At 38.7% G+C, this 16,891-nt stretch overlaps 1 protein-coding gene across 1 annotated transcript in view; it reads right to left on the bottom strand.

Moving 5' to 3' along the window:
- Positions 1-16,891, bottom strand: part of TYR (tyrosinase) — a 66,864-nt gene that overhangs the window by 22,807 nt on the left and 27,166 nt on the right. The window contains 1 exon segment of the mRNA XM_006192400.2: positions 16,472-16,619. Within this exon segment, the coding sequence (XP_006192462.2) occupies positions 16,472-16,619 (148 nt within the window).

Raw genomic sequence — 16,891 nt, 5'->3', positions numbered from 1 at the left:
AACCACCATAAATTGGGAGATGGGGATGATTGTAAATTAACATTAGGAGAGATTCAGTATATCAAGAGTAGAATATATTTTAAGAAGTTGTAAATGTTTCTATCATTACTCATTGAGGTTGGATCAGTAGATATGTTGGGAAATTGGTAGAATTATACTTTGGAAGAAAAAAGAATGCAGAATCACAAGCAAAACAAGTTTGGACATTGTCCAGGCTTTGGGTAGGTAAAGCCCTGAACAGAGACTCCAGGGATCTAAACATGAGCATTCGAATAGATGTGGTGGACTCTGGCTTGACTTTGCCTTACCCAGATTCACGGGTCTTAAGACTTCATTCTTTGGTCCTGTTTCTTCCAACTCTTCACATGAATGACATTTCCCCCCAAACCTAGCTACCTTAGGTACTTCAGTATAGTCCAGTTGGTACAATTTGTAATTCTTATTTTTGCAGAAGGACCTGATTTAGTGTGAGATCTGTGGTTCAGGGACAGATGGGTGGTAAGTTTATCATTTTAGGTAGTCTGCTTGGTATTTCTTTATCAGTATCAGTATATTTCTTTATCAGACGTTTAAATAGTGACAACCTTCTTGGGAAAAGAGGCTAAGAAGAGTTAGGCGAGGTACTAGGCACAACAGGACAGAGTTTGATTCTCAATACTGAAGAGTGCTAAGCTTGAAGGAAAAAAAACCCAGCTGTGCAGAGAAGAGGTTAATAGAATGCTGTAATGCTAGTGGATATCTGTGTTCTTAAAATTCACTTTTGGCACGTCTGTGTTATGTAAATGTTGCTAATTCTAACCCACTCATCATGGGCATGAATACAGTGGTCTGCAACCCATTAAAATGCTGATGCCCAGGCCTCCATATTTATTATTATAAGAAGTTCTGTGTCTGGGACCTGCACCCAGGCATTTTAAAAAATGCATCCCATGGGTTTAGGCAGCAAGAACTGAGAACCACTTTCATAGTAGATTACCTGTTCTTTCAGGTCTGATTTAGAAAATGAATGAGACAGACATTGAGCGGGATGTATTAAGTATCTCAAGCTGAGTGCAGTCAGCAAAGCTACTGGCTAATTGATTGTTTAAAAAAAATCCATTCACATTTCTCATAAAATTAACAATATTTTAACTGTTTTTTTTTTTTTTTGTGAAAACAAAACCCCCAAGAGATTGCTCTAATTGTTTCCACAGTATTTATTTTTATGTAATTTAATTTATTTTGAGGGTGTGGCATTGTGGCAATGGGGTATATACTGATGCTATGGTGAAAAGTGAAAAAATCTCAGATGGGCTTTACCTGAACATAGATAAGAAAAGTTGGTTTTTTGTCTTTGTTTATTTTACTATTTATAATTTGAAGAATTATGACACCTGATATCTTGAAAGCGATGAAGAGGAAAAATTGTGTTTTCATATTAGCTGTCTGCATCATATCAAGCAAGAATAAAAAGAAAATTGATTTCTTTGCTAGCAGTCTCACGGATACAGTAACCTGTTTTAATGAAGAAAATAAGGAAAAATTTCCAGTCACCTATATGCCAACATCTGACCAAAGGAAACTGTGTGAAATGGAAAACCAGTAAAATAAGTTGGGGGTGCTGCTTAATTAGTGTGAAAAATGAAAAGATTTTAAACTTAGATATTAGACTAGAAAAAAATGAGGATTTAAGTGTCACCTCTTTGGCACCTTTGATGATGTGCATCACAGACTATACTGGGGGAAAAAATCTCATGAGATTATAATTGGGATAGCAGATACATGAATAAATAAATAAACCAATAAAAAAAAACATAAGTGGATGGATGCTGGATGGATTTAAGAAAAAACAAATTGTTTTTATTGTGCACAAACTATATGTTACAAAGTTAATTGTATACAAAGTAAATATGCACGGACCTACTTTTCCAGCCTCTACAAGCCCCTTTCACCCACATCTTGCTTACCGTCCACCCTAGGTTCAGCCTTGTCCCAGTTTTGAGGACTGATCTTGATCTCAGTAGGAAAGGACTGGTGGATCTCCACAACAGTACTAAAGTCTTCCCTGATCGTGGACTGACCCTGACCACTCATGGCCATTCTAATAACTGTGCTTCGTCTTCTCTGCCATGTTTCTTTGATCTTTGATCTTACTAACCTTTTTGTGAAGTTCTTCTAGAATTGAGTTTCTATTTATCAAAATAAAACTTCTCTTGACAGTTGAGTGTCTTGCCCCAAACTGAACCTATTTGAGTAAGCAATGTTACTTTCCAAACAGACCGTCCCTTTCAACTGCAGCTAACAGTTTGGTATCTGGCCATCCTCTGCATAGAACAGAAGTCTTATATTCAGCACATTCTCCTTCTGAAATCAAGCATTAGTGTTTGGTAATCCCCACAATCAAAGTCCTCACTCAAAATTCAGCAAATATTTCTGAATGGCTACTATGATTCTTGCACACAAACACCTGAGAAATATTGTCCCTGCACTTAAAAGCACCACAGCTGAAGAGGAAGACAGATACATGGACATGCAATTTTAGTATACACTTGGATAGACATAAGTAAGAGACAGTAAAAAGGAGAGAGTGATCAGCTTTGACTGAAGGTAAGGAAAAGATAAGAAGCGATGTTTGAGCTGGAGCTCAAAGGGTAGCCAAAAGCCCCGGAGGTGAATGAAGAGGGAGAGAGAAGCCAATAGAGAACTTCAAGGAAGAGAAAACACTTTGCACAAAGGCCCCTAGGAGCGGGGCACATCTGAGATGATTCCACTTAGGGGTATCTTGATTTCCCATAACTGAGGGGTAGGTGGGCATACTTTGCCTTCAATTTTCAGTGCCTTGAGTTAAAGTATCTACTTTTCATTCTCTCTTCAAGGGATGTATACTGTCCTTCTCTGTGCTTAGAGGTCTATATGCAAATAGGAAGGGGCCTCATGATTCATCATGGCATACCCAACATCTCTGGGGTCTGTCCGTCTGAGAGTAAAAGACACTTTGAAAAATACTTTACTTGCCTTTCTCTAAAGAAGGAATTCTTAAGGGAAGAGTTTCTGAGGGGGAAACAGTTATATTTTTTGGGGAAAACACATGCTATAGAATAATAAAATTTTATATTTAGAACCTATAATAGTTACTAAGCTATTGTTTTACAGACTCAAATACACCCTACCATTACCAATAATAAGGTGGATACATTGATACATTCTGTTAATGTCACTCAGCCTCTTTCCCCAGTTCAACAACATTTGCTTAATAAGTCCATGTACAAAGTAGCCACAGTGACACAAAGATGGAGGTCAAGCATGGGTTCAATAGCATCGCTTTCCTTCTCACAAAGGCTGATCTAGCTACCACCATCAAGGAGTGCCAAATCTGCTAACACCAGAGATCAGCTACGAGATTCTGGTAAAACAACAGCCTTTTGAAGCAAAGGATAATTCACTCACTTTGTACATTGAATATATTAAGCTTCTATCATCATAAAATATACCACCACTGCTTTCATCAGAATAGATGAATATCTGTATATGGATTTACATTCTCTGTGGGCACTACTTCTGCCAGCACCACCACACACGGACCCAGGAAGTGTTTCTTCATCGTCACATTATCCCACTGAAGATTCAGTTAGGGCAACAGCTGGAGGAAAACAACCTAAAGAGTTGTGATCTTGTCTTACAAAGACAGTATATGCTTTGAATTACTGACCAATATTTCCCCCATGGGCATTCTCTACAGGTGCTAGAAATAAGTGGAAATGAGAATGTTCCTTTCACAATAACATCTTTTAATCCACTTCTATATTTTTTCCCTGTCACCACAATTTTGAAATTGTCTGATTTGTAGATACGATTTTCCAAAATAGAAGAACTGCCTCCACTTGGGTACATAGAAACATTGCATAGAATTGGAAATTTAACTGGAGAATATTTTAGATCTTCAATCCTGAGCATATGCTTACAAAAGGGGAAAATGGTATTGGTTGCTGACACTATGCTGAATGATACTAATTATCAAGCTATGTCTGGGTTCCTGCCACACGGTAGTATAGGAAACACTCTGTAAGAAATTGAGAGAGTTCTCTGGGGAGTTTTTAGTGTTTCTATATTCAACAGTAAAATTTAATGGAAGACTACAGCAACCAAAGAAAGGCCAAATAACTCAGAATTCAGATCCTCTAGGAATACACGTTGGAGGCTAAATAGCCAGTGGGTGGACTCTGCTAGTTATTAACTGGTGTTTCTCAGTCCCAAAGATGTCCTACTCTGCTCCTCTGTGTGATCCTCAGGCTGAAGCTCTGTTAGCCGCTTACCTCCTTTGCTAGCTGGACCCTGGACAGACACCGGCAGTAGACTAGAAGTTCGAGGGACTTACTCCCTTTTGTTTCTTTCACCAGCTGCTCTTTACTCTCAGAAGGGCAGCAGAGCCCAGTCTTCAGCTTTCTTATCAGCACTCTCAGAATCGCCGTCATTTCCTCTCAGAAGTTTCAACATAAATTGGGCTATGTCCTCCCAAAGGAGTCTGAGAGCGAGTTCTGTAAGATGCTGCAGGACATCTGAAGTGTCAGTACCAGCCGATGAGAGCCTCCAACTCAAGAGGTTTGAATTCCTGCTCCACGAAGCCGCTCTTCTGACATCAAAGTAGCACGAGGGACCTGTACTGACTGAACAATGTCCCCTCACTCTTCTCATCTTTCCCCAGCCCTAGAGGGGCTACTGCTTTCTCCAGTTCCTCTCTCTGTATTCTTTCAGTTTCCTTTTTCGCTTTTTAATTCTCTAATCTATTTAACCTATTATTTGGATTAAATTATTTCTGTTAAGGTAACTGGCACTGTTTCCATTTTCTCTCATGGAATCCTCACAGCTGATACGAAACACACAAACACACACTTATGCACGTGTGCACACACACACACAAATCCCTGTCATTTTCTATAATAAACTACAGAAAATAAAGTTCTTCGCCATGAGTTAATTTTTTTGGTACAATGTTAAGAAAAACCTAGTCAGTAATTATAGAGCATACTTTGAAGACATAAGATAGTACCAGAAATACTTGAGATGTATTTGGTTTCATACATTTTATAGAAGAAAATGTATAGTCACATACTCAAATTGTTCCAAACATACTTATGAATTTTTCAATAAGAGAAGCACATATCTGCTTTAAATTAAATTAAACTTAAAAGTTGAATTAAAATTAAAAATTACATCCCTGAGTTGCACTAGTAAAGTTCCGAGTGCTCACCAGTCACATTTGCAGACCTAGATCATCAGCTTTCTCACTCGTATTATTAGACTGTGATGACGTAATAACATATGGATGTAATTTTTGAGTCATTTGTGGAAGTTGCATGATGCCAAAGATCAGAATACAAATAAAATACCACTATTCGATGGTATTTCCATTTTGGTCTTTGTTCTGACTTTACACGTGCCCACAGGACTGACCAGGAAGTGCTGCACGGCTCTCCCACGTCAAACCCAGAGTACTAAGGGTGCACCACAAGAGTGATTCTGGATGGAAAATGGGACCCCAGCAGCACTTGAGCCTTTTTAAAAAATTTCTTTATTTCTGAGCCCTGATACTTACTTATGAATTTTGATTCTTAGGTCTATACCACTCTGATTCAGCAGTTCCTCTGACATCAGTTCTGTCTCTGTATCTGAACACACATTTACGTCTTAGTTATTATCCGCCGCTCTCTCAGAATCTGTTCCTCACTCCCTATTCTTTGCCCCAAGATTTTAACTTGACTGCTTCTGTCTTGACACTTACCACTGACACTAGTATTGCCTTCACTTTGTGACTGAGAAGAGAAGATTATTCCTTGTCAGCAGTCAGGTTTGTTTCCGCTTAAGAGGCAAAAATGTTGCATGAGAATGTCATTCCCAATCGAATGGTAAGAAAAAGTCATAATTAAAAAAGCAACATATTTCTGCCTCATCCAAGAGCTGGAGTCAATATGAAACCAGGCAAACTGATTCCAGTGGGTGACAAAACATGTTGAGGAGAGACAGGATACGTGAAGTGTTTCAACGTTGGCAGAATATGAGAAGAAAGGGTAAAAGCCATAATACTGGGGAAGAAGGAAACAGCTGAAATTTTAACAAATCAATTAAGCTGTATGTGGGCTGTGGAACAGTTTAGGATTCTTGAGAATCCAAGACACAGAGAAATACATAACCACTTTTGTGTTCTTTTCCCCGGGCTTGGCTGGACACCCATGGAAAGATGGGGAGGCCTGCCTCGGTCAGAAGGGAAACAACTGGACCCAGAGAGGCTCCCCTGAGCTCCTGAGCACAGGGTGTTAACTGGCTGCTGGCTCAGGATGGGCTGGAAACCTGCTCAGACCACAGATCTTTCTTTCACACTAAGAAAAGACATCAGCTGCTGGGAAGTGCGAAGTGTGACTTCACAAGCCATCCTGGGAGCTTCCCGGGTGTAATCTGAGATCGGCCCCCGAGTTGAGGGCAGGGAGAGACAGCAGAGAGCGGCAGACCACTCCAGATGGGTAGGTGGCAGTTTTAATGAGCAAGGGAACTTACATCTGAGCCTCGTCTTAGGTAGCTGTAAGACCAGTAGATCCTGGCACCTGCCCGCCAGAGTGTTAAAGGTTGGTAGAGAGGTCTTAACTGGGTTCAGTAACACACACTGTCCATACGGTCTCAACGGTACCTCTCTCTCTCAAGGCTAGATTTTTTGGTACAACTCCCTGTGGGAATGAGTGGTAGGCAGACTGCACATTCCAAGGACAGGGAGGAGGTTAGGAGCCTCCGATGGGCCAGGTTCATCTATAGACTAAAGATTACCATAGATGTCTCCAGCTGTGTTCTTTCTTTCGGGTTCCCTACTCCAAGATCCAACTACTTGGCAACCTCTCTTCGATGTCTAATCACCAGATCGAGAAAAGACCATGATATATCCAAAAGATATCTCTTGACTTAGTTTTCTTTACTCAGGGTATTCTCGCCTAGTCATTTCTGCTTCTGTAAACAGCCCCATTGTCCTCCCTAATGCTCCTAATCCTCTGATTCCACCTTTTTTTTTTCAGCCTCAGCTGTATCTGTATCATCACCTAGCCCATTGACATGTTTCCTGTTGGTTTTCCCTCTGAAATACGCGTGGACTCGGTCTTATTTCCGACAGCTCCAGTGTCACCCATGCATGGTTGAAATCACTGTCTCCCATTGGACCAGTGCGATAGAGTAATCCAACGTTCCTACTCAGTTCTCATCCCTATAATCCATTTACCTCCACAGTCAGGAAAAGTTTCAAAAATGTCAGTCTTCTTAAAATTATTTCAGTACCCTGATAAAATCATTTAAAGTCTGTCCACTGTACTTCGTCCTCCACTGATCTCTGCTCGTCTCTTCAACCTCATCTTGCACAGGTTCCCTTGCATTTTCCCTCTAGCTTTCTGAAATACTTTCTTGAAAAGTTTTCCTGTGACTCACCTACTAGGTTCATGAACCCAGTGTCAAGTTATAGCTCACTTTCTTGGAGAAGCCAGCTGTGAGTAGTTTATCTAAATTGGGGCCTTTCCAACCAACTTTTTAATAAAATGAATATTTAATATCACACTATAATGCTTAATTAAATGTTATGTTTATTTCTTTACTTCCTGGTTTACCTGCTTTCCCCTACTAGAATGTAGGCATCTTAGTGGCAAGGATCTTGTCTGTCTTGTAATTGTGTGCTAAGAACTTTAAAATGTATTTATAAAAATATCATATAATTATCAAAGCTACAACTTCAGATACTACTAATATTAGCAGAATTATATGGCTGAGAAAAGGAAGGCTTAGGGAAGAATAAGCAGCTTGCCAGAGATCACGTAGCTAGATGCAGCAGCCTTGAGATTCAAAATGAGGTGTGTCTGATGCTAAATTCTGTGATCCCAATCACATGGTTTATTGCTTCCTGGTCTCCTAATTTCTGGCCGTGTGATTAATTTTACAGTCATGTTCATCCCGTGAACCTGATATTTGGTACTATCTCAGCAGGCCTGAACTTTGGATCTCTAAGTAATTATGGTGACTTCCCATAGTCACACTGCTTCTGCCTTCCTTGGTTAAATACCCACTGTTACGTACTCCATTCTGCCTCTAGAAGCCCCTACCCTGCCCCACAAGGCTTTGAAACACTCCTCCCTCTACTTTGTGGAAAACCGTGTCCTTGGGCAGATTACCCTCTCTGAGCCCTAATTTCCTTATTTGTTAAATGAGGAGTTTGATTATGATCTTAAAATTCTATTTCAGATTTAAAAGTTCAGCAAAAATGATAACTCATGTTTCTTTATCCTCTTTCATTTGGGATTTTTAAGTTATAAAGATTTTAATTTAAGCAATTTAATTTTCCTAGGACTGAGACACATTAATCCTGCAGGGCCGGGAGATCCCCGCATCGTAGGAGGATATTCATTAGGTTATTAGCGACAGTACATGGCCTCTTCACCAACTAACCAAGTGCAACAACACTTCAGTCTCAAGTATTTAATGATGGTTTCCTGTATGCCAGCATCTCTGGTAGGTGCCTGAGACCGTGTTTAGATGCCACAGATGATCAATACACAGACACTGCCTTAAAGGAGCTCAAGATCGAGTGGGAGAGACAGACAAACCTACAAGTAAGCCTGGCCAAAGCAGACTGGTGTCAGAGCTGAATCCGATGACAATAGCAACAGGATCGGGAGTGACAACATGGGTAAGTACGACTATACTGGTGTAACTGCTACTTGCTCTAGGGAATTAGTTAAAGGGACCATTTTTAAAGGTAGTGAGAATCTAACAGTGTGAAGAAAGCTCAAGAAACAGAGAGGTCCCCCTCTTCCATTCCCATCTGATTCCAAGCGGAGATTTAAAGAAATTTCTCCAGTTTTTGAGTTCACCTCCTTTCCTAACCCTGGGATTTCTGGTTTTCTGAGCAAGCTTCAGCCTCGCAGTCACCAGCAGGCAGGCAATCTGCTGCTCATTCCTGAAGCTCCAGGGACCTGCCTGGACTATCTCTGAGCTGCCAAGTTGGCAAGGCATCTGGCTTGCAGGCATGTGTGTTGGGGCAGCCTTCTCAGCAGGATGGCCCAGGGGAGGCGTGGGGAGTAGAATGGAGGGGAAGCCTCATCGGCAAATACAGCCAAGCAGTCATGCCCAAAGATGTAATTAACCTGCAGCTGAGGAGTAAGGCAGGCCAGCCATGCCTGGACCGGTGTGCTTCATGTTTGTCCCTAGCTGGGATTCCCATGTGCTCAGTGGCAGGCTACAGGGACACCGAGTAAGTGTTGATCCTAGGGAATAAACAACACTCCAACCTATTCTTTCTTTTAGGGTGATCATTCTTCAACCTTCTCTGCTTGCCAGAAAGGTTTTTTACCCACACCCCCAACAAATCCGACAACAGCTGAGTCCCTTGTCAGACCTTAATCTGAATAGCAGAGAAAAATAATTTTAAACTATGAATTGGACTTATGTGTTTGTCAGTTACCCATTAATCATAACTAAAAGCATGATTAAGCTGTCACTAAGAAACCCGCTAAAGCCCTGTAATTGTACTAATGCATTCTACTGTCTTTTCTCCAAAAACAGATTACCCAGAGGATTGTAAAGTCCAGAAAGAATCACGGAGCTTAAGATCAATGCATTCTTTTTACAGATAAGAATACTGAGGAACGAAGAGTTAAAGACTCTGAAGCTGTAAATAGACAACTTAATATAAAAGATAATATAAAAACAAGTAACTTCTGGAAACCAAGAAACATACCATTAATATTTAAGTGATAATCAACAACTATAGAAAATATTTGCAATGTTTGACAAAAGAGGCCAAATAAAAATTATATCAAACCTATACAATTGAGCAATAAAAAGGCAAATAAACCTAATATAAAATAGCAAAAAATGTAAAAAGACATTTTAGAAAAAATATAATTAATCTATAACATGCATAGGAAATAGAAAAATTCAACTGAATATTTTTTCTACTTTTCAGAGTAGAAAAAATAATAAGTTTGAAGACATCTGGCATAGATGAGGGTACAGGGTGGCAGACACACTTCCTTCTCTATTTGTGGGAATGTAGCTGGCACAGTCATTTTGGAAGGCAGTCTGGAAATATCACCAAATTTTAAATGTGCTTAACCTCTCACCTTTCAATTCCAATGTGAAAATTTTTTTCTTTAGCTATATTCACAAATGTTCACAATTATATATATAAACTTTGTGTAATAAAAAAGAGAGAAAATAAACAACCAAAGTGCTTGTTAGTAGTGATCAAGTGATTACTAAATAATGGTGCATTCATACAATGGAATTCTTTTCTTTTAATTGATTTTTTTAAAGATAAACAATGATAATTTTTATTACCATCGTGTGTTAATAACACCTTAATATTATAATAAAATTAGTGATGACCTGGTGGAGCCCCTAAAATCTGTCTTAAGGTGCCAGCATGTTCCAGGATATGAGGGTACTAACGAAGGCCAAAATTTGAAAAGTGAATTCTGTTTGACCTGGTTTATAATAAGTTTGAAAAACAAGTTATAAAATTTGTTTAAAAATCCTGAAGTGCCCTCAATTTTGAGGGCCTTATTGACTAGGTTTATTGCTTACATCCCTTGCCTATAATAGAAAGGACTGTTATTATTTTTTCTTTCTAGATAGCAAAGATTTTGTGTTTAACCAGAATAATTTCCTGAGCTTTGTGTTGACTTTATTATACCCTTGACAATTTAAGAAAGAAAAAAAGATCAAAGCTTTCTTGTTCCCCACTTAAAAGAACTAAGATTCGTTATAATCCTGTTACCTTATTTTTTTATTTTAAAATGTTTTGTTGACATCTTTGATTAAAAATGTAATGAAATATTGTTTCTCAGGTAGTCATAAACCTATCTTAATCGTGTTCAAGTTTCCTCTGACAAATACTTTGATTTTTGCCTTGCTCCAATCAGATCCTAAGTACAGAAAAGGTTAAATAAATCTTGAAGAATATCTTTGTGATTTCTTGGAAAGTTCCTGGAAAATCACAAAGATTTGTTGTCTCACCTTACAAAAAGAGACATGCTAGAAATAATTAGGTTCACTGATGAGTTACATGGGAAGGGTACTCAAATGAGAAGAGCTACTCAGCCTTCCTGGGTGAAACTTGTATAAGTAAACGTCATTAATAAACATAAATATTTTCTAACTTACATGCTTTATGACAAGTTCCTAGAGATTCACTGTCCGTGATACATTTCTATTTATCAGAGGCCTGATAGTGCTTTGCCTGATACTAGGCAACAGCAGTAGAGTGTCATCAGTCATAATTTCAGTTATTTAAAATGTTAAGTAGGCCACAGCCATATTTATCTCTTTTTTAAAAGACTTTTTAAAGAGATTCTTTAGACTCACGACCAACTTGAAAGGAAGATACAGAGGTTGCTCACTTACTCCCTGCCCCGACACATGCACAGCCTCCCCCGTTATCAAGACCCCCACTAGAGAGGTACACCTGTTACAGCTGATGAATCTACAATGTCCAGCACAGTCACCCAAAGTCCACAGGCTACCTTAGGGCTCACTCTTGGTGTTGTACATTCTATGGGTTTGGACAAAAGTATAAAGACATATCCATCATTATAACATCATACAGAGTTTTTTCACTGCCCTAAAAATCCTCAGTGTTCTATATTTTCATTCCTCCTGCCCTCAACACTGACAACCACTGATCATTTTAGAGTTTCCATAGTTTTGCTTTATCCAGAATGTTCCATAGTTGGAAACATACAATGCATAGCCTTTTCAGACTGGTTTCTTTTGCTTGGTAATAATATTTAAGTTTCCTCTATGTCTTTTCATGGCTTGATAGCTCATTTCTTTTTAGCACATAAAAGTATTCCACTGTCTGGAGGTACCACCATTTATTTACCCATTTATCTACTGAAGGACATTTTACTTGCCTCTAGGTTTTGGAAATTATAAATAAAGTTGCTATAAGCATCCATCTGCAGGGTTTTGTGTGAACATAAGTTTTCAGCTCCTTTGGGTAAATACCAAGGAGCACAACTGTTGGACTATATGCTAAGAGTTTGTTTAGCTTCATAAGAAGCCGCCATACTGTTTTCCAAAGTGGTTGTACCATTTTGCATTCTTATCGGAAATGAATGAGAATTCTTGTAGCTCCATGTCTTCACCAGCATTTGGTGTTGTCAGATGTTCCCAATTTTGGCCTTTCTTTTGAGTGTAGAGCAGTATCTCTGTGTTATAATTTGCACTTCCCTGATGACATATGATATGGAACACCTTTGCATATGCTTATTTGCCATTATATATCTTCCTTGGTAAGTTGTCTGTTAAGACTTTGACCCATTTTTTAATCAGGTCCATTTTCTTATTGTTGACTTTTAAGAGTTCCTTCTACATTTTGGAGAACAGTTCTTTATCAGATGTGTGTTTTACAAATATTTTCTCCCAATCTGTGGTTTGCCTACTCATTCTGTTGACATACAATGGATTCTATAAAGCTTTAAAAGGAAAGGGATAGATCTGCATGTATTGATGTAGAAACATACCTAATACAGATTATTAAGTAGAGGGAAAAGTACAGAATCACGTGCAAATGCAATTTTGTGTATATAAGACAAATATTTGTTTTTCTGGAAATACAAGAGCAGAATGGTGATATGAGATTTCTCTTATTTTGTTAATTTGTTCCTTTCTCTACTTTTCTAAATTTTCTAAGCCTTTTTTAGATGGTAGAATAATAGGTTTTAGGAAATTCTCCTCAATTTTTTAGTATGTCTATGTTTTTAAAAAATATTTTATATTTAAAAGAAAACACAAACTAAAAATTTTTAATATCATTTTTTTAAAGGGAGTATTTCAAAGAAACCAAGAACATATCAGTTCCCTCAAATCTGATCCTAGTTTCTCAATATTTGCTTATGGGAACTTGTTCTCCAGACTGGTTAAATATTTTAGAATTTCTTCAGTTTACTTTCCTCTGTCTTATGATTTGCCTATTTTGTTCCCTAAGTATGACATCCACTTCCTTACCTTCCTGTCGTGTCTGTAATTTCTTCTCATCTTTAAGAACCAATCTAAGCATAGCCTTCTCTAGAAAGCGTTTAATTTTCAGGACAGAGTTAAGCTCTTCCCTCTGGAGTCATACGCCTCTTCTTTTACAGACAGTGCTACATTGCTACATTTTCCCCCCCGTCTTTTTTTGAAGGATGGTAAGCATTGGGAGGTCAGGCCTTTTTATTCATTTCAATAAATCAAAAGGCATGGTACCCAGCATGGTATCTAGAATATAGTAAGAACTTAATATGTTTGATGAATGAATGAATTTTTAATGAAAATGCTCTATCCTTAATCTAAGAGCAGTCAGAAGGAAAACTCAACTTTGGACATCCAAGGAATCCTCCACCGTGGTTAAGAACGTGGCTCTGTAGTAAGACTGCACCGTTCGACTCTCAGCCCTGCCCTTTACCAGCTGTGTGACCTTGGTACCATCATGGGACTTCTCCATCTCTCTGTTTAAATCTATAAAGTAGAGATAATACTAGAACATTAGAGACTTGTGGTATGTGGATTAAATGAAATAAACCCTGTAAAGAATTTAGAACAGTGCCTATTGCATAGTAACTCTAAATACATATTATCTTTTAAAATTGTTATATTAGATCCATTCTCTGATATTTCTTTTTTCCTTTTTTTAAAGTTAAAGTTATTAGAGAGAATTTTGATTAGCTTGTGTCTTTATTTGCCCAACAATGGCACGTTCTGGCTGCAGACTGACTGGCCATCGGAATCGCATCACTGTCTCTGCATGTGAGCACTGAGGCTTCCTTCCTTGCTGGACGCCAAGCTTCCATTTTCTTCTTCACTTCATATTTCCAGTTTGTGCTGGGTTTCAATGAGGTAGGAGTTATGCTCCTGTCTTGTAGGCCTGCTGTTCTTCAGGGCTCCATTCATATATCATCCTTTTTATGTAGCTTTCCAAAAATGTCTCCTATCAGTGGGCATGAATTATAATGTACTATGCTTGTTTGCTTGTTTACATTTCCCACTAGACAAAGCTTTCTCAGGCCAGTGATCTTGCCTCATTATTCTGTGTCCTTAGTGCCTAGAACAAGGTCTAATGGTCTAGAAACACACTAAACATCTTAAAACCTGTTTACCACATTAAATGACTTGTGTTTTACAAGACTTGAAAAAACAATTTTTTTAAGTTAAAATGGCTTCTCTGTAGCTGTGGTAAATGTGACTTGCTAAGGGTTTTTTGAGTCATTTGTTTATTTGATAGAAATTTATATTATACATCTACTAATTACATGTTAGACAAAGCACAGAGAAAAGCAAATATAATCCAAGCCATGGGTCTTGCCACTGAGCAGCTCACTGATTAGCGGTAGAGACAAAACACAAACGAGTGACATAGTAAATAAGAACAATGTAAATGATGTATCCAAAATAAGAAGCAGAGAGAGAATGTGCTGTGAGTTAACGGGTGGGAGCAGCAGTGTGCTGGCCGTTATTTTAACAACCACCTCTCTCAGAAGAAAAGCCTCGATTTGCAGCACTTGCTAGTTCCCTGCTGTAAGTACCGTCTCCAATGCTAGTTTCAAGCTACACCTTGAGGTCACTAAATGCAAAGTTGGGAAAAGATGTATATAATTTGATCTCACTAGCCAATGTGGGCTGGCTCCAACACAGCCTTGGATGGAAGAGATGGTTTTAGATAGGCATGGTCTGGTCACTCCTCATGGAGGAACTAAAAATTGAAACTAGTCTTGACGACACAGAAATTAGGTAAGTCAAGGAGAATATGTTCCTGATTTGGAAAGTGGTAAATCAATGCACAGCAGCAGTAATGGATGCGGAATATTCAGGCAAGTGAACTCAGCACACGGTATGTGCTCAATAAATGTATTTGTGAATAATTGAACAGTGGGAAATAGACCATCTGATTGGAGAAACGAGTCTCTGTAAGAAAAGACTTGAGAGGAAGGCCCAGGTGCCTCGTATTTTGTGGCATCCACAAGTCTCCCTCCTCCCTTCCAACGATGCTTCTTCCTCCACCTCCATCCCCAGCATTTTTATCAGCTTGGCTGCACAGGCTAAACGAGAAACTACTTTGACATTTGCTTATTATGCTGGAGTCACTTTAATAATCATACAGATATCTAATAGTACAGGATTAACGGAGAATTCTAAGACAGGAGAAAATCTTAATTTTCAAAGGTGGGAGAGTGGCTTCTGAAAGCCGTATATCTTCATAATAGCTTTATCTCTGCTAAAAAAAAAAAAAAAGGCCTCCAAATCACTGAATCAAACTATAGCATCTTCCATAAACATAGATCTAGGTGGACTAGACAAAGAATAACCTTTTTCTCCTACCTGATATATAAATATGAAACTCTGCGGTTTGCCAGGAGTCAGCAAACATTTCTACACAGGGCCAGAAACTAAGTATTTTCTAGTTTGTGGGCCACGTGGTCTCGGTTCAACGTTGCCATTGCAGCGTGAAAGCAGCCAGGGACAGTATGTAAATGAATGATTGTGGCTGTGTTCCAAAAAAAACTTCATTTACGAGTAAGGTGATTTGGCCTGCAAGCCACAGTTTGCGTATTCCTTGCTTGGAGCATTAAGGTATGGAGAAGACAGATTCTTAAAAGTTCAGAGGATCGCACTAAAGATCACAAAACGTCACAAGGACAATATGATATAAAAGTGACTCAGTAAAAAGAGTTCAACTTATCTGTTCTGGTAAGATGTTTCTTCCAGCACCCTTCCCTCCCATCTTTATGTACAGGTATAGGTGGTTATGATGTTACATTGCTATCATAATTTTGGTACTTATGTACTTTCTTAAAAACTCATTTCTAAATAAACCTGACTTGGTATATTACATAATTTTTATAATATTAGAGTTGCCAGGAAGGCAATAAAAATCTGCCTAATAATCTTCCTGGCTAGTGGTCACTTATTATGTGATATTATGTCCATGTTCCTCAGAATATAAGTGAGGTGGAAATGGTGACAGCTTCACCCTTGCATCCATGGATGGACACTTAGGTTGTTTCCATGTCTTAGTCATCCTAAGTAATGCTGCTGGGAACATGAGGGTGTCCTCAAGTTAGTGTTTCTGTTTCCCTTGGATGTACTCCCAGAATTGGAATTGCTGGTTCATATGGCACTTCTATTACAATTTTTGAGGATCTTCCATGTTGTTTTCCACAGTGGCTGTACCAGTTTACAATCTCACAGCAATGCACAAGGATTCCCTTAGAAAAGGGAGAACCACATCCAGGCCAGCATTTAGCGCTTATCTTTTTGATGATGGCCATTCTAACAGATAGGAGCTAGCATCTCAGTTTGGTTTTAATTTACATTGCCCTAACGACTGGCAATGTTGAGCATTTTTTACGAACCAGTTGGCTTTTCCTATATCTTCTTGACATCTACTGCATTTAAAACCAATAAACACATAATTTATGAAGAAGTGCCAACCAACCTGTCAACAAATGCATGATGAAGAAGGAAAATGGGATCGTTGGCAGATCCCTGCACCTGGGACATCGTTCCATTCATGAAGATGTGCAAGGCATTGTGCATGCTGCTTTGAGAGGCATCTGCTATCCCAGTAAGTGGACTAGCAAATCCTGTTGGCAAAAAGAAAATCGAAAAAAAAAAAAATTAGTTTGTCTTCATGATGGAAAATCTAGTGATTTTCTCATTTGGTTTACGACTACAATTGAAAGCCTGACTCAAAGTAGTAAAATCAATCATGAAATTCATTCCGTATTGGGATTCTTCACATTCTACGTGCCCAGTGAGTATTTAATAAATCTTAGTGGAATTGAATGGTATTTATCTGGTCACAATGGACTGATTAACCAGCTGGAATAGGCAAGCCAATCTGTGCTTCCATCCC

The sequence above is a fragment of the Camelus ferus genome, chromosome 10, assembly GCF_009834535.1.
Source record: "Camelus ferus isolate YT-003-E chromosome 10, BCGSAC_Cfer_1.0, whole genome shotgun sequence".
NCBI classification, from domain to species: Eukaryota; Metazoa; Chordata; class Mammalia; order Artiodactyla; family Camelidae; genus Camelus; species Camelus ferus.
Note: the sequence above shows the minus strand (reverse complement) of the source record. Positions and strands in the feature narration are given on the sequence as shown.